Genomic DNA, 22,557 nt, shown 5'->3' with positions numbered 1-22,557 from the left:
GAGTCCAGATAAGGTCAATAATGAAGTCTATTGAAGCAGCTGTTGAAATTTCTCAGCCTTTTTCACTCCTTGTCTGTACCTCTGTCTTCTTCTAAAAGGAAAATGTGAAAAAATTCCATTTAATGAAAAGTAGAAAGCAAAAATGATGTAGATTCCTCGCTATGTTTTTGTTCACCTTGATCACAAATTAACCGTAGTCTTTAAGAAGTCAAGTGTAAGAAATTCATATTAGTTCTTCAAGAGTCCTATGATTGTCCCCCTTATTTTCCTCTTCTCCCCCCTCCCTTATCCCTTATATATCTGATCATAGCATGCATCACATATATAACAAGACAATATGGAATATTATAAAAGTTTGTGGTTAAACATCCACATATTTTAGACTTGACTAGTGGAGTTAATAAACTAGTTTGTTATCTGATTTCAGTACCTGTAGAATTTAGTATCAAAATCTCTATCAAAATCAAAACTAAAGCAACGTCGTGTAAAGTCTTTGGGAATTTAGTGCCAAATGCTTGCCATGAAACATGCAGGCAGGCAGTTGTGCTTTTCAGAGACCTAATTCCATGTTACCTTTCAGTACGTGCTGCATACAGTATTACTCTAAAGCTTCTTCTCACTAATTAAGTCACACAAGGTCCTATACTGAGTCTTACAGCAGACTACTTTGTTAATGTTCAAAAAAGGATTGGGCTGAGAGTCGTAATGAAGTTACATCATTGTCGTGAATAATTACATTTTCTCCATTGCCATGGTGATTTTAAAAAAAAACCATAGCTTTGGAATTAAGTCCGAAAGCTTCTTATCCAATTTCATTTGTATTTGTGCTCTTATAAATTATATAGAAAAGCTGGCTTCATCAGTAGTGCGGTGAAAATTTTTCTGCAGTCAGGATAAAATGCTTAAAGGTATTAAATACTGGAATATTGTTCAGAAAGTCTGCAAGCAGCTGCCAGCCATGGCGTTTTAATGGCCAATTAAAATTTCTTTGCTTTTGTACAGAAGCTCCTGTATTTGCATTTGGTTACGAATTATGGCAAGTTTCGCCAAATGCACACAGCTTTATGGGAATGCCAAGTGGCTCACAAGATATGATTGTGAAAGGATATGTCCATGGTCCAAGTGAAATCATATATCAATTTTTATATGAATGTTATAAACTGAGGTTGCTAATGTAAACAGGTACAGTATGTTGTAAGATAACATACATGTAAAATGCATAAATTATAAAAAGTATTCATTTGAAACTGATGACCTACATAGCGTCAGCGTTTTTAGTGAAGCTTTTACGTGCAAACAATGCTTTGTAAAAGTTGATGATGTTCCAAAAGGTCTGTGCAACTGTGAAAGTACATGTATGTAAAATTTATTTTAACATTTTACACTACGGACGTATCTTACAGAAACCTGGACATTTCTATCTGAACATCATGATATCTGATTATCCTTTTGGCATTCCATCGAGTAGTACTCAAACTAAGACATTCTTCTAGCATTTTTCCACCAAATGAATATTATGTAGAAGCAAACCCCCCCACCTCCCCCCTCCCATCTCATGCGCACACTAGTGTCATAGAGGTTAATGATGTTAATTTTGATTCATGATCTTTTTGTTTTTGCAGATACTACAAGAAAGCCAAGACCAGGGGAGAAAGATGGTGTTGGTAAATAATCTTTCTCAGAAATATTCAGAAATGACATTTTGTGACTTTTATTAAGAAAGTTTGCCATCAAGGTATCTTTTTCATCTGATATGTTACTTCCAAGAGCAGAGCAATTTTTGACTAGGACCAAAGTATTTTGTTCTTTTCCGAAATAAATATTGGCTAAAAATTTCATCTTTAAAGGCTGAAAAAATCATTAATTAACCTCAGAACTATTCTTTTAATGGTATAATGAAGTCTTAGGCTTAAAAAGTATTGAGTTTGTGAAGCACAGAACAAATGTCCAAGTCTTGGCTTCATAGTTTTATTCATTTGCTGAGATTTAAAACTAAAATGATTAAATTGATTGATTTTCTTGCACTGGTAAGTTGAGCTCCTTGGGACTCATAGCATCTTGTATAAACCTGACATAGTGCACTGTCTATGGGTCATAATGGGTGTCTCATTTCTTCGTTCCTTTCATGCTATTACTAACAGTGTTGTTGCAATGACATGGATGTTTCATGCAGGGTAGTCTTGCTCACTTTAAAGGCATTGAAGACTCGCTCCAAACCGTTTGCCGCGCTCTGAAAAAGTTAACTTTCCGTTGCTTGCAAGTGAAGTTTTCTGCTTGTCACTACAAAATGCAGACAGTAATGAAACGTGATACCTTGTTATCTTTAGCTGGACCTGAGATGTCCATCGCTGTATCGTTTATACACTGTGCTGTGGGTATTGACCGCAGCTGTATGTACTGACTGTACACTAGTGTCTAATTACCGAAGGTAGCAAGCTGTGTGTATTTTCTGGGATTGATGGCGGTGTCTAACACTTCTGTTACACTTCATTCGAAACTAGGTCAGATTACAGGCATTAGACGTTAATATTTGCACGAGTCTTCACACCCTTTAATATGCTTTTACTTTAGGATAATAACAAGTGGCAACCCTTGTGTGACCACCTGCAGTTTAAAATCACTTCTACACACACACTCCTTGAATAACTTATTAATTATATCTTCGTGTAAATATTTAATGCTATTGAAGTTTATCCACATTGAGTACAGACAACTTGAGTACCATTTATCTGTTATCAGTAATGACAAGACAACAATAGGTACAAAAGATAAAGCGAAAAACACAATTATATGTTTTGTAACGTCTTAATTAAATTCTGTTTGAGTTATGATTGGAACATCGGGACCAAGTTTACGGTAGGCAAGCCTACTAAATACTGGGTTCGCTTTAGGGGATATCAGGGAACCCTCTACTACTGTAACTCTTTGGCCTCAGGCTCTGCCCGATGAAACCATTCAGTACCCCCTTGTGAGGAGTGATATTGCCATGCCTGACTTGTATTGGGGCTGTATGTGGATAATACTTGAATCCTTAAAATGAAACCTATGCCCTGAGGATTACATACCACCTACACAAATCTATTATGTGAGATGCAAATTCCTTTGCCAAATTGTTTCTTCTGGCTTTCCGTAAACTCTGCAAGTTAAGAGACTTTAATCCTTGTGTAGTTATATCCCCGGACTGACTTTGCGTAGGTTTTTTAGCAAACAAAGTCATCTAAGACTGTTTGAACTTTGAATTTTAAATGTCAGGTTCCACAAGGATCGGTGCCCACTGCCACTGCATTGTAGGCCCCAGATCTCTACTCTCAATTGATGAGTAGTGTTTTTAATATTCTCCAAATTAGCTTTGATATTATCACATTAATTCAACCAAAAGCTGACTCTTTGCTGGGTTAATAGTTTCAATTCTATAATTGTAGTTTTAACATGTTGAAAAACATGAGTGTACTGTATTTATTTAGTTTTATCAATGGTAAATAAAGTTCCTACAAACCGTAAGTTCATATCTGTCAAATGAATCATTGCTTGCTTTGGAAAGATTTTTGGATTTTATTATTTCATTTATATAGGTTCTATTTAATTTTATTGTTTCTATTTTGGATTATGATGATCACCAATATATTGATATATTTTGGCGATATAATACCATTTCTTCAAAGCAACTTAAAAATTGTTTTGCTCTATATGTATAGTAATTAAATAGAGATAAACACACCATAAAAATTCCAATTCACGACCGGTAAATACGCCCTCATTGGGTAAATACCACCTCATTGACAGTTGTACAAAGCCAAGTATATACGCTTTCACACACTAGTAGAATCACTGTGGTCGAGTGGTACGGACTTTGGTCTGTGACACAAGATCCGGGGTTCGATTGCACCCTTATATAAATATATATATATCCATTCTTCCTTACATAACCTAGTTTCAAATATCTGGTCTTGAATGTAAATATAATCATTGTTTCTATGGTAACCACCATATATTTACATAATATAATGAATTTGCTGGGAACCAATATAAACCATTCTTAATTAAAACTGGTTCCTTTTGCCCTCCAATTTGAAACCTTCCCTAATGCTCCTGTGTTCCTCAGAGTTGGCTTCTCATAGACCCCTCCCCTCCCCCCCCCTCACCTCAGTATTAATGGATGAAGGATCTACACTATTTGCTTCTCAGTTTGCTGTGATATTTTATACTTTTCTTCTACTTACAGACTATCACTACACCAACATGGAAGACATGCAGAAGGCTGTAGCCAATGGAGATTTCATAGAAACAGCGACATTTTCGGGCAATATGTACGGGACTAGGTTAGTAGAGATGATTAAACACTATTTACTTCGTTCCCCACTTACCTGTCTCCCCACAACCTAAGCACCGCATTCTACCGTGTCTAGTATGCCCTGGTAATCTTTTAACACTGTGCACCTTTACTGACCCCAAGTGAACTCCTTCATATTCTACCATTCCAAAGTGTCTCACATGTTTTTCGTATTGGGAAAAATTTTCTTCAAAATTCGCCCGGATACCTTGGATTTTCGGGCAATATGTACGGGACTAGGTTAGTAGAGATGATTAAACACTGTCTGTTGCGACGTGTGAGGGGTTAACAGCCATTCACTGTAGTATTGTAATTTGCTGTCACCTCTGGAGAAGATCCTGCTAGTATCATAATGCCAAGCCCTCTGACTTTTTCATTATTTTTTACCTCCACAGGCCTTTTTGCATTAGATAAGCAGTTAATTAGCAGTTTTTTCTCTCTTTTCATTTTCATTTTCGTATGAAGCTTTGAGTGGTAAAACAATAGCAGCCTGTTCTCTGGACTGATTGCATGACTGCTTTAATTCACCAGTGTAGATAAGGGTGACTCGTAAATACAATTTACAAGAAACGCCAAATGCGAGTTTATTATCGGTGTGAAGTAAATTAAAGTAGAAAGATAACATCAAAATGCAAGCCTTGGGGGAGTTAAATGAAAGTCTGTTTGTTTATTGTCAAAGGGAAAAAGAGAAACCAGGGATTTGTCAGCTAGGTCAGTTAGATGGAAGGATCACCTGCCATTCACGGCTGCTGGATTTAACTCTTTCTATCATCTTACAGAATACTGAGTGTATACCTAATGAAATAATAAGAAGTGCATACCTAATGTATGAAATACTGAGTGAAATACTGAGTGCATACTTAATGAAATTATAAGATTCTTGTTGGGACTGATTAAAATGTAAATACCCAGAGTACAATAAGCCAAACTGAATATTCTCACGGCCTGAACAGACTCTTGTGGCAATGTCAAGTTTAGTCTGGTAAAGATATGTCAAAGGAATGCAAGTTTGACATTGGTGAAAATACTTTTGATGATGTATTACAATCATGAGCTTGAAGCTATTTCTAAGTAGAGTTTCAGAAATTGTAAAAAAAAAAAAGGGCTTTTTGATCAGATGAAATTGTAGTAGTACAAGTATCTATAAGTATAATGCTGTACAATACAGTGGTTTTAAACAAATACCTTGGGCATCTAATCTAAATATTAGTTTGCTAAAGGTTATCAAAAGTTCCTTGTTGGAGGCTCCTTTTATCCACCAATTCAAGATTCTCTTATTTTTACTTTCCATGATCCTTGTATGTGTACCTGCTGTCAAAGTGCTACAAATACCAAAGCCGGAATTTTAGTATGTACTGTTGTAATGTTTTCAGGTATGTGAAAGCTGTAAGAGTCATAGAAGAGAATACAACTACTCAAGCCAGGATAGTTAATTGTGTTCTACATGTATTTAGTGATTATAAAACAGATGAAGTGGGAGCATGCACATAATGCATGTACCACTCCTCCAACCTATAAAATTCTCCCATCAAATCATAAAGGACCCTCTCATGCGTACCTGTAGACCTTCCCTCCACCCTTCCATCATGTGCAATGACATTGAATACCCCGATAATTGCTTGTTACTACCCCTCACTCCCTCCTCCACCCCTCCCCTCCCCACCCTGTCCCACCTCCATCCTGTGTGATGCCACTCGTAACCAACCGTAGTCTATACAGCCTACAGTATGTTGAAATTTGAAATTTTTCTAATATTTGCCCCACCAGGAAAGCCTGTAGCCATGCAGCAAGAGAACATTATGGAAGCCTGCAACACAGTCCTCACCTTGTTTATTTTTCATAGTTCACTGAAGTTATGTACATTGTTGATGATGATGTGTATTTAATAATTTTGCATTCTCTTTTCTGGTTTGTAGTAAGAAAGCAGTGGAGGATGTTATCAAGCAGTATAAAGTCTGTATTCTGGATATTGATATGCAAGGAGTTATAAGTGTTAGGGGGACTAGTCTCGACCCCATCTACGTCTTTGTCAAGCCTCCCAGTATGACTGTCTTGGTAAGTAATCACTTCAAAAGCAGGGATCAGAAACAGAATTTGATTCTTGTTGTTGTCAGCCCCATCTTGATAAGGAAATTTTGATAATTTTGTAGCATGCAAAGTAGGGATTGAACGACAAAAATTCACAATAAATTAAAGTAAGGAATCACGCCAAAAAGCCAGAATATTGATTTGCTGTGTTTATTTGTGCAGTGATGATACAATGATGGTGAAATTAATGAAAAACTCTTTAATGTTTGAAGCACAGAGATCCCTACGCCTTTAAGATGTGCAACAAGACAGCTAACTTACCTTTCAACACCAGGTGGAGAAAGTGCCTGCTTCCAGCCAATCAGACTTCTAGAATCAGACCAATTAGTATGCAGCAACATTTCTCTTCAAATCAATAAAGACAAAGTTAAAATGGCTAATCTGCATAATGCATAATCATAAGGTTAAAGGGCAATCATATGTGTTTGGTATATGATACAACAATTGCAACAATAGGGCATTATTTATAAGATCTTTCCCTTTAGTGTCATTTACTTTTCAAGTCTTGTTTTGTAAACAAGATGTATTTTAAGTAACGTTACACTTAAACAGACTGAAGTTATAATTTAAAGGATTCAAAGGATTCTTCAAGAAGTTTTATATTGGATATTAAAATGTTCCATTAATTCAGAAGGAAACTCAACTATTGTCTTTATCCTAAATAAATAAATAAATGAAGATAATTGTGATGTACAAACAACTCTAAGTAACTCAGCAAAACATTGTTCTGTTTGAGAGATGTTAAGATGTTGTGTCGGGTGGCTGCAAGGTTGTGAATGCATGTGTCAAATTTTTGATTGTTTCATGTTTCAAATCATAAGGTCCCCACTTCGAGTCACTAATGTATGTTATCCAGTTACAGTGTTGTTGACAATTCATAATCGTGGACGTTAAATATGAATCTTTGAGACTGTCTTCGGTCAGCTTGCGGCTTTGATAAGCCAATGAGGCTTCTTGGCGAGTTCCTGCTTGCAGGAGGATCTGGAAAAAAATACAAACATGTTGATATTTTACTGTTGAAAAATAAGTAGTACTTTCTAATGAAACAGTTATCAATGTGTAGGTAACTGTTATGAACTTCTTCACTTATTCACAAGATTTGCAAATCCACCTCAACCAAATAATGTCAAACATTAAAACATTGAAGCATTGCTGGCTCTGTGATGTCATCGTTAGGAAGATTTGAAACATGATATCTCCCCTACCCTGTCTAAACTATATCTCTTTGAAGGAGTTGTTTATCAAAAGTATCTTCAAGGATTGGGTATAATGGTTGGGTTTCCTTCTTGGTATATTTTGTTTTTTCATAGTTTTGCTAAAATATATGTCTGTGTTTGTTGACTAACAGGAGGAGAGGCTAAGAGGCAGAAAAACAGAGAGTGAAGAAGCAATACAGAAGAGGCTGCAAACTGCAGAAAAGGAGATGAAATTCAGTAAGTTTGAATCAACCTTTAATAGGTCGCTTTCCTAACTTTTGCTTTGTAGTGGCCTTGTTTAGGACATTCCTTAGAGCAAAGATTGCAGCTAGACAGAAGTTAGCCAAAAACTCTGAAAGTATCTTCAAATAAGAATTTTGACAGGTGGTGTGATATAGTTTTGATATAAATAGCAACCAATGTAGGGCTTTATTTATATCATCTCATTTGGACCTTTATTCCCGAGGTCACCAGTTCGAATCGTGTTCTAAGCTTCTGGCTAAAATTTTCTTTGCTGCTGTGAATATTATTATATTTGGTTGCGACAAAGCTCTGTGAAAGTTCAGTCAGTTGTATTTGCAGAGCTGCGTTACTTGTAGCTTTGTTAAAAAATTAAATTTCACCCGGCTCTCTTAAAAGAAGATGCTAGTTATTCTCAAAATTTCAGGCATTTGAACCTCTTTTCTAGTAGATAACTTTTTGTGTGTTAACAGATTTTGTTTTGCAATATTTTTTGGTACAAGATTTTGACATGCTTTTATATATATTTCTTTGATCTTTTCATTTGTCTTTTCAGTCGAGAAAGAAGTCGCCAACGGCAGTCACATTATCGTCAACGACGACATCGCCAAGGCATATGAGAATCTCAAAAATATAGAAGAAATTGGGAAACAATTTGTTAAAGCTAGAAGCCATCAGCAAAACGACGGCAAATCGGATGGGTTAGTCAACGGTAACAGTTAACTGATTTACTGCAGAGAAATTTGAAGAAATTTATATTTATGACACAGATAACTTTATATTTTGCAAGAATCGTCCCTTCCTTTTTATCTCTAACTGGGGAACAAAATCATATCAATGTTAATTTATATTTTTTGGGTGCTTTTGGGTTTATAAGCTCAACTACGATTTTAATGGGAAAACACTGCCCGGTGCTAATTTTGTACAGGTTAACCACACTTCAAGATAAATACATAATCCTGACTTTGGTTTAGCGCAGTGAATCTTAATATTCTTATATACAGTTTTGTGTCACTTCAAGGTCATTGTTGCTGTGCCCAAAATCTGCTAGAAAATTGATTGATAATGGTCACTAATATGCCAAAATGTAGTAAGCATCTCACCCACATTTTCAAGACACTTTTCCTCATGTAAGTTTAAGGAAACTCCTCTGTGTCTAAGGATTTTTGAGAGAGTCTCAGAGCATTGTGCAAAATGGTAGAATACTGGACTTGTTGGTCGTAGTCTTGGCCTCGATCATTACGTCGTGTTCTTAAAGTTGAAGGTTTACAGTCTTGTATGAGGGTAAGGCCCTCTCACACGACTTTACAACACTTAACCACTGGTCATTGGTTAACTTGTCACACCCACACATTAAATTGAGCACAATCCAAACAATCCGTCCTGGGGCACTGCAGTACACCACATCTATGTGTCCCCCTGGGGGACTTCCCATAGGGGAATTCATGCACTTGATCTCAATTGCCTCACTTTTCACCCAGGTGTATAAACGGAGACCTGCGAGGTAACTTGTTTGTATAATGTGTGCACTAGATATGTGATGTGGCCACGGTAAAGCCCATGTCTGGCACACAGAAGTACCCTGGGAGCGACTGTTTGTATTGTGCAACCTTGGGATTGTGAACGCAACAAGTGACCAGTGATTATCTTTTAAAAAGTCTTGTGGGGCCTTGATTTAACACTGTCAACTTTCATTGTTATCTTTGTTTTTAACCTCCAGGAATGCACATTTTGAAAGTTCTAGCAATTTTCCTGTGGTGAAATGCAAAGAGAAATACTGACATCCTTGAAACTTTTAGAGGGATCACAAATATATTGGCAGCAAATATATCATTTAAATGGAAGTGAAAATATTCTCAAATATATTCTAGTGGTAATTGAAAACCCTACATCTCAATAATCTGGTTCCCCACTTCAAGATATGGTCATTTTAAATGTAAAGTATTTTCACCTGATAAACTTTTGCTCAAGTTTTGGGAAGATAATCCCTGACAAGTAATAGTCTGGATTAAAATGAATGTCACCATCAGGTGATTTCTGAATTGTAAGAATGTATGATGATCCCTGGCTTATAGGAAGATTTTGAAGAAGCAGTGACCTGGAGGGTGGGTGGTTTGTAGTCTTTCTTGGTCCATCTTTTCCCCCTCCCCATTTTGCTTTTAATTTTCACAGAAATGTCTTTCCCTTATTGTGATTTTTCTAAGACACTAACAACTCATTTAAATTAGTAGTAGCCGTAGAGTGTTGGCAATCTTCATTATAGACAACACAAAAGAAACAAACACTGGTTTTCTCCTGAAGGATCTTACTACCATCCCATGAATTCAGTTTGGTGTCTTAAGATCATAGATTAGATTCGTTTGGTATTTCAGTTCCTAGACTCAAGAACCTTGATAAAGTAATTCGTGTTGGGGAGTTTTTTAATGTTGTGTTTTGTTGAATGTTGACACTTTAACACCAGTAGAGTACTGTACTGTCTGTGCAATGTCAATTTGGTTAAAATTTATGCATATTTCCATCTTAGTAGTCTTTCAAATTGTTTCATCATGTTAAAAGACAAAGTGGAATGATAATGATATGGACCCGATAAAAATTCAGTAGCTGTGTCTTTATCTGACCCTGTGACCTCATAGGAAGTCAGACATCTGCCATGGGCATCCTTAAAGGGGGTGGGGATGGGGATGTTTTTAAAAAGGGGGGCAAACCAAAATTGTGCTCTTCTCGTTTAAAAGTAGGACTTTCGGGTTTAGTTTTGATGGTTATATCAGTGGGAAATCAGATCATTCAACTTTGGCATTTTAACCAGTTATCAAAAACTGGGAGTGTGGTTGTCCTACTTTGGATTCTACTGTGGACATCCATGGGTGGCTAACTACAGCACATTAATCTAAGAATAGTTAACTTTTGCCTTGAAGACATTCTCTGATCTTAGTATAAATTGATCAAATTTATGAAGGTGTAAAAAAAATCCAAAAAGGGCCAAAATGTTAGACTCCGGTTTAAATTTTCTTTTTCTTCTCTTTGAGTGAGGTGAGGAAAGAGGAATATATCCAGACATCATGGTGGAATTCACACTGTTTTTATGTCACAGATGCACATTGAAAAAGCTGTTTATATTTACATATCCTTGAGAATGTATGTCCAATTTTCTAGTTCAAAATTATGATATATGACAATATCAGTACATCACATTTAATGGGGGTTTATCACAGATCCTGAAGGTGACGTTGAAACCCCACCCAACATAATGAAAAATGGCAGAGTTTAAAATAGAAGCAAAGCAGAACATTTTGTTGTCCTATTTACTATCACAACACGCCAGTTTGTTTGTTTCAAGTTCACTTATGGTACACATCTGTGATTGAGATTTTTATTAGTTATATCATTTCATTGGTTCATCACTGAATTCACCTCCTCTTTAGGTAAAGTTGGAACCGATCCAAGTTCAAAATGATAAAAGAGTGAAATGAAAAGCTAAACAAAAAGAAAGAAATCTTTTTGTGTGATATCACACCGGTGTGCTTCATGTAAGCTTATGTTACAAACTGTGACAATTTTCTTGTCAGTGTCTCAAAACTGGTATGTAGTAATTCAATGCGGCTTTCACCAGGGTGCTTAGAATATGTTCCACTTTCCATCATTCGATATTAAATTATCCCGAGGATCTGTCCTTTCAAAGATGATAACTTTTCTCTGCTTACAAGAATCAAAAATGCATCCAATCTGAAATAGTCATTCTTGACATGTAGAAGATATATCTCAAACGATTGTGACCAAAAATGCTTTAAATTTTCTTATCATTGGAATTGTGTTGGAATGTTGCATACCCCCTGAGGATTTGAGATATTTTTACAGGGTCAACTTTAGGTGTTACCTCCCTTATCTGAAGTGTCCAGTTCTTTTATTTTTAGTTTTTTTAGTTACTCTATTATTTTGTTTGCATAATCTACCTCCTTCTTAGAAAGAAAAACTTAAAGATGCTACTTTTTATTTTGTAAGGTGTGATTCTATGATGAACTAGCCGGGGGGGGGGGGGGGGAGGATCAAAGAAAGAGGGAGGTGGAGGATGGGAAAAGTGAGACTTGTTGATATGCAATACCAAAAGTAAGTTCTTTGTTTCCAAAGCAGACCCTCCTCTACCCACCCCCCCCCCTTTTTTTCTCTCATATCATGCAGCATAGTGTGAATTGTTGGGTTAAGAATTTAAACAATGAATATTACTGTACCACATTACCATGAGTTTATACACTAACAGTTTGCCAAAACTACAACAACTATTTATGATATTTAACATGAGTTTGCACAGCCATAGGATACCATTCACATTCTTTATGACCTGAGAACTGACAAAAAACAATCGATAGGATCCTTAGGACTAATCCTTATATTGCAAACTTTATTTAATCTTCTTTTTTTTATGGTATTTCTTTCAACTTTCCTGCTTTCATTTGACTATTCTTTTATTTGTCATCAGTTATTTCTTCTTGATTATATTTTGATGAGGTCACAGCTGCTGTTCTTGTTCAGCGGTGTATAATTTCCTCTGGGGTGTAAGGCCAGTATTACAAGATTTAGTGTATCGTCATTCTCGTTATCTGATATGTGATAGAAGCATCCAGTGAAACGTTGCACGCTGTTCTTAATTAGTATAGTCCTTACAACGCTACCTATCTGTCTAATTATACACTATCACTAAACATTATTACAAACATTTGTCTCGAAATAAAGTAATTTCCAAATTTTAACAAAGATTGAAACTAAATCCTTCTCAGTGAAATAGCTGGTTAGATTACCTATGGTAGGTACCAAGTTTTTGAAAGTATGACTGCACATTTGTTTTATGTTTTTTTGTATGTTTTTTGTGGTTTAAAACAAAAACTGCAATGGTGATATGAAAATATTTGCTATTTTCACTGATTCGGATAACATTGAAAATTGACATTCAACTGTTTTTGCCCAAAGCATAGTTATATGCCAGGAGAAACTCGTCCATACAATGACTGATACAATAGCTCATTATTCGTTATGAAATATGGGACAAAATTGTGAAATGTTAGGCTCAAAAATCTGACGTGGAATAAACCTTTTCCTGAAAATGGGACACATATAAAGGAACAGTTTGTCTCCGTTGCTTCTGTTTGTATAATATTCAAATGAGATTTGTAATTACTCTGGAATCCCTTATCCAGAACAACCACACTCACATATGTAGTTGTTGTATATTGAAATGGCTCATTTCAGTAGAAGGAACGAAAAACTGTTGCAACCGATCCTTAAAAGTACATTTCTTTCAGCCATATCAGCTTGTATCCTCATCTGGATCAGTATTTAAAATGTTTGGCGGAAGTGCAAGGAATCGCTCTCAGCCCCATCGGATGTAGACTTGTTAGAAAAAAATGACTAAATATTGCTTTTTGGGGGCTTGGGATGTATTATTTCAATATTGACATATTATTTTGCTTTTTGATTTTTCTCATAAACTTTTTGAAATTAAAATTTCACCATATCTTCTTTTTTTTGTTTTTTTGTTACCCACACTTTTACTATTTCATTATTTTTACATTATATTTCCCTGCTTGGATGTGGCGTAGCTATTTCCTCAGGGGATGGTTTGGTAGCTACAGTTGCTTCATGTTACTAACCCACTAGTCGTTATTAAAGTGAGATACGTGTAAACTTGTTTGAAATATGGTTTATTGGTACTATGCTTTATGAGAAAACTGTTAAAAAAAAAAACAATATGGTGAATGTTTCATATTCAATCCAAACTGATATGTTTAATGTTTGTGTATATTTCACACGTTTTAATTTGTCCTATTTTACTGCATGAACTTATGAATAATTCATTACATTATCACTTTCAACTGTTGTCAAAAACTTTCGCGTTAATCAAATAATAATAACAAATAGTGGAGTAATGAGCCCCTAAATATTAAAACTCAAACAGCTACATGATGAAAGAATTGTTAAAACCAACTGCTTTTCAGTTTTTTTTCCTTGTGAAAATAAATATATATATATATACAGCAAAGTTACTTATTTCGTTCTCTTCAGGGATGAACCATTTTACCCAGCAAATTTTTTTAATATTGATTTGGGAAATTAATTATACCTAAATCATGAAAATGTGGAATACCTAATTAGTGTTCTCCTTTCACTATTAGCTTGATTTTTTGCTTCTTTTGTAGATGTTTTGTTACATTTTTATACATCTCTTCATTTCTTTGATTACTGCACACAGTAAGTAGAATAGTCTGGTAGCAAAAGTTGGTCTATTTTTCGTGCTGCTGCACATAGCTGATTTAAGCTAAAACAACAGTAATGCCAAACTTGTCAGGGTTTGTGTAGTAAGTTATTATCTCGTGTCATACAAATGGCTCTTCAAAGAACAGCCATAACATTTTAGTTTAAGCAGTAGAGTGAACTCGTAACAGTAATTATTTCAAATTGTTTTGTGGTCGTTAGCATTAAGGCAAGTAGAATGTTCAAAAGTTTAAGTTTAGAAAAAGTGATGCATAAGTAATCTTCATCCATGCTATCATTTTAAATCAGTCTATCAGGTGGTGAACACAAACAGTGTTCTATTTGGAGTGATATATCGTTTAGCATTTCAAATGTTAGGGGGTGATTTACTGCTACTTTGGTAAGACTGACCTGTATAAGATATATGCAATACTGTATACCTAAAGTCATTCCTAACATCACAAACTGTATGAGACATTGAGGAAACTATAAGGACATCATTCTCTAGCCTGGTACAGAGCCTCACATAGGTTACAGAGAATTTTACATAGCCATACAGATGGTAATGTATATGCCTCTCGGAACTTTACATAGCCGTATAGATGGTAATGTATATTACTCCGGGAACTTTATGTTGCCCTGTATAAGGCCAATTATGTGACTCTGGGAAGTTTTGGTAGCCATGTTTATTGTAAGATATATGATCATTATGGCTATAGAAGTTGTATAGAACTATAGATTCATGTAGATATACATTAATGTAGATATACATTAACATACATTTAAATTCATGCAACAATAGATGGCGCTCTGTAGGAAGATGATTGCTCTAGAAATAAGGACTCGGTTTCCTATTATGTTTCATTATGGCTATGGGAGTTGTATAGAGCTATACATTAATGTAGATATACATTTGATGTAGATTTACATTAATACATAATAGATTGCTCTCTGTAGGGAGATGATTTGCTCTAGATTTAAGGACTGTCCCTCTATGTTTCATATTTCAACTATGGGCTTTCCCCAGATTTGAGGAAAATACCAAAATTAATAAGTGTTCCTCAATACTGGGTTTTTTCTCAATACACTGTAAGTGTCCTAAGTTGTACTTGCATCAAATTTTATGTTGTAACCAAACATTTCAACTACAGAATTGAAAGCAGTGTTTTTTTTTAATTACACAAGAAATAGTTCTTTTCTCAATAAACTTATATTTTGTAGAATTTTTTTAGATTTATTCATAACTTGCAATTGATAGCAGTCTGAGACTGCACTTTCTTGTTTTTTGCACCAGAAACCATATCAGGAATCTGAAGATATAATAGCAATTATAGCAAATAGGTGGTGACCAGTTATGTACCTGCAATAAAGCTAGTTTCGACATGTTGCTAGTTTTAGTATTAGGGAGTCAACATGTAACAAGAAGTTATTTCTAAAAGTCATTTGTATTTTCTCCAAAACCTGAAGCTAACAGTTTCTGAATGTGCCTAACTCTCAGATATTTCAGGAAGGTAGAATTAGAAAATTCAATTCACAGAATGTTCAAAAATATACCAGGAATGGCATCAAAAATTGTCTCATAATTTAACAAAATTTGTGATCAGTTTGGGCTGACTAGCTAATTTGGCAGGGATACAAATGACTGAAACGTTATTTACTTATTGTGTTCACCTCTCTTTTCAAATTGCAAACTACCACATTTTATGTTGTGTTTGACATAAATAATTGAAAACTGGACATGTTTTTTCTCTCCTTCTTTTCCATTATTGTTCGTCTTGTTTCATTAGTAGTCTGTTAATTATGCAAATGATGAATCAATGTATGATTTACCATCATTAAGCTGACACAAAGTAAACAAAATAACACTGCTGGAACAATTATTAAAATAGTAATTGTTGCATCTGTCTGTTTGACTGTCATCTCTTAAAACCAAGAGAAAACCCTTCTTTTTCAATCTAGACTGCACCTCATCTTCCCCTCCCACCCCATCTTTGTCATCATAACTCCCAAGTTTTAGCCAATGACATCAAGCTTTAAGTGACTATTCTTTTTTCTTCCTTCAAACTCATTCCAGGGTTATTTGCCAAACACATGTTGCAGCAAATGTAGTAAAATGTCTCATCTGTTATGATCTGTATTTGGCTTAGAATCAAACAATATAAGAAAGCAACAAAAACAAATTGTTCCAGGATCCCCTGTACCCCCTCACCCAATTGTCCAGTCACCCTCCACCCCCCCCCACATGCCCTCCCATTTCTGTTTAGCAACCATTGTTCCTTCCCATCTCATGGGCCATATATTCCCCCCCCCCTCCCTGACAAGTTAAAATAGCACAGGACAAATATTCCTCTATCAGCCAAGTCAACTAACCCTGCCATCTCTAAGCACACACTAATGTTCTTTCTGCTTGAAATTATATCTGAAAGCACCTTCTGATAGTCTTCAGTTGACCTTAGCAACCAGGTATCCATGGCGACAGCAGATCCTTCACAAAATTCAGTTGCTTTCTCCACACTCAAAACGGACAAAGTCTATAACCTCTACATTTTCTTCGAGGAGGAGGTCGCCAACTGTTAAGCTGGGATCCAAGAGATACTCTTGTTTAAGCATTTCATCTTCAATAGTTTCTCCATCGCCCTCTTTCTCCTTCTTCTCCTCCTCAGTTGTAGGTCGCTCACTCTGCGCTTCAAGTTCTGTGCAAGAGACAGGAAACTTTAAATTAGCTAATGTGTCAATGAGCAAGGCAACAGAAATGCTGAATCATTAACAAACCGATGGAAATACCTCTACACACCAGCAGTGCCTTTAGTTTGTAAAACTGCAGAGGACAAAAGGAGTGTCCTACACAGCCCAGCTATGGTGACCTTACATCCCTGTCTATGTAAGACTTTTGATACGCTACCCTCTAAAGCATCTCAAAAAGTGGGTCTTGAAGCAATGCACTATGGTCCACTTAAATACTGAAGGGTTTATCTGGCAATCACTTAGAGTTGTGAACAAATAGATTGGACATCTAAATCATTAACAAACTGTTGGAAATACCTCTACACACCAGCAGTGCCTATATCGTGTAAAACTGCAGAGCACAAAAGGAGTGTCCTACACAGCCCAGCTATGGTGACCTTACAGCCCTGTCTATGTAAGACTTTTGATACGCTACCCTCTAAAGCATCTCAAAAAGTGGGTCTGGAAGCAATGAACTATGGTCCATTTAAATACCGAAGTGTTTATTTGACAATGATATAGAGTTGGAAACAAATAGATTGGTTATAAACTAGCACAGGATACTGGATCTTTCAGATACACGGCCCTCTAGAGCATCTCAAAATGTGGGTCTTGAAGCAATTCACTATGGTCCATTTAAATACTGAAGGGTTTATCTGGCAACCACATAGAGTTGGAAACATATAGATTGGTTATAAACTAGCACAGGTAACTGTATCTTTCAGATGGTCTCCTACAAAATATCAGTTTACATATCTTTAGGACAATATCTTTCTGAACATCATCATTTCTGATGATACTTTTTTAAGAAAGGCAAAAACACTGACAATATGACCATGTCTTAAGCCATATATCTATGTTCATGTGAATGTTTTTGACTTAAGTCAACATACATGAATTTTTTGGCCTTTCTAAAGATGTGTATATGATGCTCATTAGATGTACACTAACAGAATCGATAAACTTCAAAGCATCATCGTAGTTTGCGAGCCTTTTGCAGAACGCATACAAATTTTCTGTAGGTGTCAAACGATATGTTTCATTTGGTTGTGTATGTGACACATAACAGCAGCAATAAATATTTTTACGTCAGCGACGTATTAGTTTACATCGGCAAGATTTGCATATATTTCAAAGCATCTTCATAATTGTTTGGTGACCCTTTTGGCTTTCCATACTTACCTTCAGCTGTTGGTGGTTTGTATTCTCCTATTATCTTAGGGTTCATCCCAACCACATGCTGACTTAACCTTCGACCTATATCACTGGATGGGGTTCCTGACTGGGTCTCACCGGTCCTCCTGAATAAAACAAGAGCAGCATACTTGCCCAGGGTAAACTTCCCCGACGGTGAGGACTTTGGGTTTGCTAAAGCTGAATGTACATAGGACCCTGAAGACCAAAAAAGAGTAGCAATGTTGGAAAGATTAATCAATGATAACATATCAAAAGATGGATACTAATGGATATGGATTAAATTATGTCAACTGGAAACAGGTCAGGGACTAATATAGTCTGAGATAGGACATGGGTCCCGGTCTTCAAATGCTGCAATATTCAATGTTTAACAAGGTCACACTATCCGCACACTGTTGTCATGGGACTTTGTGAATCAGTTTCTACAAAAGCAGTGTGCACCAGTGTGGAGCTAACACATTACAAATTAAACAAGTGGTACTAATCAGAAATTTTCACTGTTTTTTACTGGAAAAATTCTCAAAAAAGGCTTAAAGACATGTTTGTGTTTATTGCGTTTAACTTAACGCAAAATCACATTTCTGGCATCATTCAATTTTAGCCCATATTAAATTATTAATTGCATATTTTTATTGGTTTCTTAGGTGTAAATAGTAAAGCATCAACGTGCAAACTTTTGAACTTATCCACTTGTTTTCAACGAACACTATTAAACACCTTATAGCATTTCTGTGAATTATCTACAACTTATTCTGAACTCAGATTCAACCAGCTATAGATGTACCATTGTATTGACTTATGCCTTAAAATTTGAAGAAAAGCATTAAATATTTCACAACACAACAGAGTTATTTTATCTATCGAAGCAATCACACATGTTTACCCAAAAAAAATTCCATATTTGCATTTCCTTTGAATTTTCATATAGATACAATATTTTAAAGGGCAGAACAGGACAGTGCTAATATTAGTTTTACATATCATGCATTATTCATATTATGCATTTTTCAGCCTGAAAGAAAGAAAAATATAAGCTAACTGACTTACCAATAATACTGCCACTGGGAGCATTTATGAATATCCCCCTCCTTAGGGACATGTTTTCACCGATCTGACCAATGGTTAGTACAAGTAGCTCACCCAGGGATTTACTTTCCTGTATAACAGGGATGTTCTTTAACTCATCAGCAGACAGGATTTTCTGACAAGTGTAGGAAAATATTAAAAGCAGTTTTCAAGAGAAGCTCTGAATATCATCTGCATTGATGAAGAAATCTCTGCAAATCTAAAAGTGATATTGTGGACTAAATATTCCAGAGTCAAAGCTTCATACTGTTTTGTAAATGGCAATATTCAAAGGTCTTTGGCGAGAAAGCAGCATGCAAATCCAGATGTTTTTTATGTGTTATAATTGGAGAAAAACTCCATATATATATATATATATATATATATATATATATATATATATTATATATATATATATATATATATATATACATTTTTTTTTACTATTTCTTGAGATGGAACAGAAAGACAAGATGTAGTCAAGTGTAGGCTTGGAAAAGTTGACACTGTTTAATACTGGTGACCTCATTGCCTATTGAGTGTGTCCCTACTCTATTAAAAACTAACCTTGACAGCTTTCTCTGAAGAGTGATTCATCTTCTTACATTCAGCTAATGTAGAAGATGCAGCTTGACCGACAAAATGTTGAAATTTGGTGTTCCGTGCTACAAAGTCTGTTTCACAGTTAACCTATAAGGTAGGGGAAAGATAGAAACACTAAAAAACATACTTTATCTTAATATTTTATCTCAAGAAGGAAGGACAAGTTGTCACTGCATAGGAAAGGAATCTAAGGTAGGCAGTGACCTCCACCTCTTTGTTGGAACATTTTTATTTAAAACTGATATCTACATGAAAATGATATCAGAGCAATCTCAATGCAAGGTCAGAACAGTTGAAGGAATGTTACTATTGACAATTTGCCTTCCTGTGCTCAAATTTCGATTCTATCTGAGATGGCCGATTCACATTTGAGAATACCATTGTCACTACCAGCACTACCTTAAATTTTGGCATTTTGCAAAATTTCTTAAATCCATCCAGACACTCATTAAGACAGCAAACATGGACATTCAAGTGAATTATTTCAAGTGACACACTAAAATTAGAGAAATTGTCACAATTTTTGTCAATCTCTGTGTTTGCAACCCAACCCAAGGTTTACCTTCAAAGTGTAGTACGCTTGACATATCAAAGCAATCAGCTCCGAGATGTAGCTCAATCTTTTAATTTTAGTCTCTTTACAACAGGGATTGGGAACACATTGCTACCGGCTTTGTGCCGCAAAGGGCAGAACTGGAGCCTTGAAATAAGCAATGCCTGTGGTGCATCAGACAAAACTATCGCCTCTGTCAACGAAGACAAAATTAGCACCTTCTGCACCTCAAGCTGGTGGCGCCCTCAACACCTATATTGGTAACTCAGTGTTCTTGACATTTTAGCCCAAAAAAAGGTTACATTTCTTTGCAACCTATCTTTACCATAATAAGCACAGTGTTCCTATTAACAAATCAAGAAATTTGTTTCTCTTTTAAGTTTTAAGCCTTTGAAGAAGATCCTGCTAGGATCTAAACATCAGGCCAACTTACTTTTACACACTCTTTTAAGTTTGGTAGACTTAAGACCTACCTCTACCATAGTAGCACATTGATCTTGACATATCAACCCAATCAGCCCCTGAGCTGTAGCTCTATCTTTCAACTTAGTTGCTTTACTCCATCCTTCCTTCTGTGCCTGCTCCTTCAACCAAACTTCAGCCTGAAAATAAGAAAATGTCGACGATATGCAACGTAGCTGAATGTTTCCTTCTGCAATAGTGCACTGTTTCTTTTTAAAATTTCACAATAACCTGGGATATTGTCATGGTCTTCTAAACTTAATTGGCAATTTAATTATTCTTGAAACAACATTTGACAGATTACGTACTGTGGTCTTACTAGTTTCATTTTTCAACAACTTGACATGTATATGTCTATAGATTTTCAAGAGAATTTCAAATTGAGGGACACACATTTGGTGCTTTGTTTGGCATATTTAAATAAATCAATATTTACTAAATTCAAGAGACTTTTTAAACAGCATAGAATATATTTCTCACCTTCTCAATATCATTTTCAAACTTTTCTAGAGCTTTCTTGCAGTTAATGAAGCTAAATCCTGTCTTTTTCCTTAGCTTGGACAAGTTCCCTTTGACACTAGATGATGAACTTGACGTTTGATGAAAGAGGCGGTTTAGACCAAAATGCACTGATTCTGTTGAGAAATAAGGAATGAAATAATAGAGATTTTACATTCTAAATTTATTAATTATTGTTGTGATATCTCTTCATTAGTTTAATTTGCTTAAAGTAAATTAAGATGCTGTTATGTACATACAGGAGTCATACTTTCTACTTTCAATGCCACATACAGATTAAAATGTAGTTACTTACGTAACGAGTAGCCTTAGTCCTTAGAAAGTCTCTGTAAATTAAATGTATCACTTCTTTGTAAGATACAGTTCTTTATAAGGTCACTTATTGATGCTAAGAGAACAAGTTATCTTCTCTTAAAGGTCAAAGCTACATTAATGATGTTCTCTTTGATTTTGCTCTGCAATTTAGTTTCATTTTTTCGATCATGTGATTACACCCATACTTTGATCAGATTCCACCAGAATATGATAGATTTATACTTCTTAAGTCAAAATCTTGAGTCAAAATTGTCAAAGATAGAGAACCTCATCAAACTTTGAATATGCATTATAATTTACTATTTAAGTCTGATAAATTGGGGAAATACTTTGTGAAGCTACCTAGGAGTAGGAATATAAAATGTATGTTTCTGTCTTGCACTGTATAAATGGTTATTTATTAAGAATGGTTTTCAAAAGTACATTACATGTACTGTAGTTTAGGGGCAATGTTATTGTTAGCATATACCACCATACCTCTGATTTACAGTGAACAAATACACTACAACAATCCACAGTGCATATCTCTTCTAGATTCTCTGATGTTTTGAGACCTATGTTGCAATTCCATTAGTATTAGTGTAACTTACATTACAATATACATATTCTTGCCTTACTTAGTGTTAGGCCTACCATAGCCTAACCTAAGACTAAGTGACTGATTGTTAGCCAACGGAAAGAGTATTATAATGAAAACATGGGTCTAATTAGTAGTTGTTACCACATCACTCACTTCGAACCCACATAGTTGCAGTTGCAGAATTGTACAAATTCGTAGCAATCGAGGCCATCTAAGTTACGTTCCACTGTCACTTACTCATTGATGTTAAGACCAAGGCTATCACACAGTATCAGTGCTGACAGCTGCGTGTTAATATGATTTCGCATTACTGGTACCTACGTTGGAAACTCAACGTTACATCACCAGCTGTCGCACATGTATTTTCAGTCACAATAAGTTGCGTAGTATTTTTTTTCCTGCGATACAATGAGCAACACAGAAATGTTAATGTCACTGCCTT

The 22,557-nt window shown here is 35.5% G+C and overlaps 2 protein-coding genes across 2 annotated transcripts in view; one reads left to right on the top strand and one right to left on the bottom strand.

Annotated features, from left to right (window-relative positions):
* LOC139964659 (guanylate kinase-like) overlaps positions 1-15,834 on the top strand; it is a 21,589-nt gene extending 5,755 nt beyond the window's left edge. Inside the window, exons 3-7 of the mRNA XM_071966450.1 lie at positions 1,623-1,664; positions 4,223-4,319; positions 6,247-6,385; positions 7,767-7,851; positions 8,411-15,834. Coding sequence (XP_071822551.1) covers positions 1,623-1,664; positions 4,223-4,319; positions 6,247-6,385; positions 7,767-7,851; positions 8,411-8,577 — 530 coding nt within the window. The 3' untranslated portion in view covers positions 8,578-15,834. The remainder of the gene's footprint in view (positions 1-1,622; positions 1,665-4,222; positions 4,320-6,246; positions 6,386-7,766; positions 7,852-8,410) is intronic.
* LOC139964658 (elongation factor Ts, mitochondrial-like) lies at positions 14,145-22,557 on the bottom strand. Its single transcript, XM_071966449.1, has 7 exons — positions 22,269-22,557; positions 21,182-21,336; positions 20,713-20,841; positions 19,651-19,773; positions 19,066-19,219; positions 18,004-18,213; positions 14,145-16,790 (listed from the first exon to the last, which is right to left on the bottom strand). Exons 1-7 carry the CDS (start codon positions 22,324-22,326, stop codon positions 16,594-16,596), a joined length of 1,026 nt encoding a protein of 341 aa, XP_071822550.1. The 5' UTR covers positions 22,327-22,557; the 3' UTR covers positions 14,145-16,593.

The sequence above is a fragment of the Apostichopus japonicus genome, chromosome 23 (genome assembly GCF_037975245.1).
Source record: "Apostichopus japonicus isolate 1M-3 chromosome 23, ASM3797524v1, whole genome shotgun sequence".
Lineage (NCBI taxonomy): Eukaryota > Metazoa > Echinodermata > Holothuroidea > Aspidochirotida > Stichopodidae > Apostichopus > Apostichopus japonicus.
This window is presented reverse-complemented; position numbering and strand designations above follow the sequence as displayed.

Coding starts and splice junctions, on each gene's coding strand:
- LOC139964658 (XM_071966449.1), bottom strand. CDS start 22,326: ATGGCCTCGATTGCTACGAATTTGTACAATTCTGCAACTGCAACTATG. Junction 19,774..20,712: donor AATGTGCTACTATGGTAGAG/GTAGGTCTTAAG, acceptor CCTACCTTATAG/GTTAACTGTGAAACAGACTT. Junction 16,791..18,003: donor CAAACCACCAACAGCTGAAG/GTAAGTATGGAA, acceptor TCTCTTGCACAG/AACTTGAAGCGCAGAGTGAG.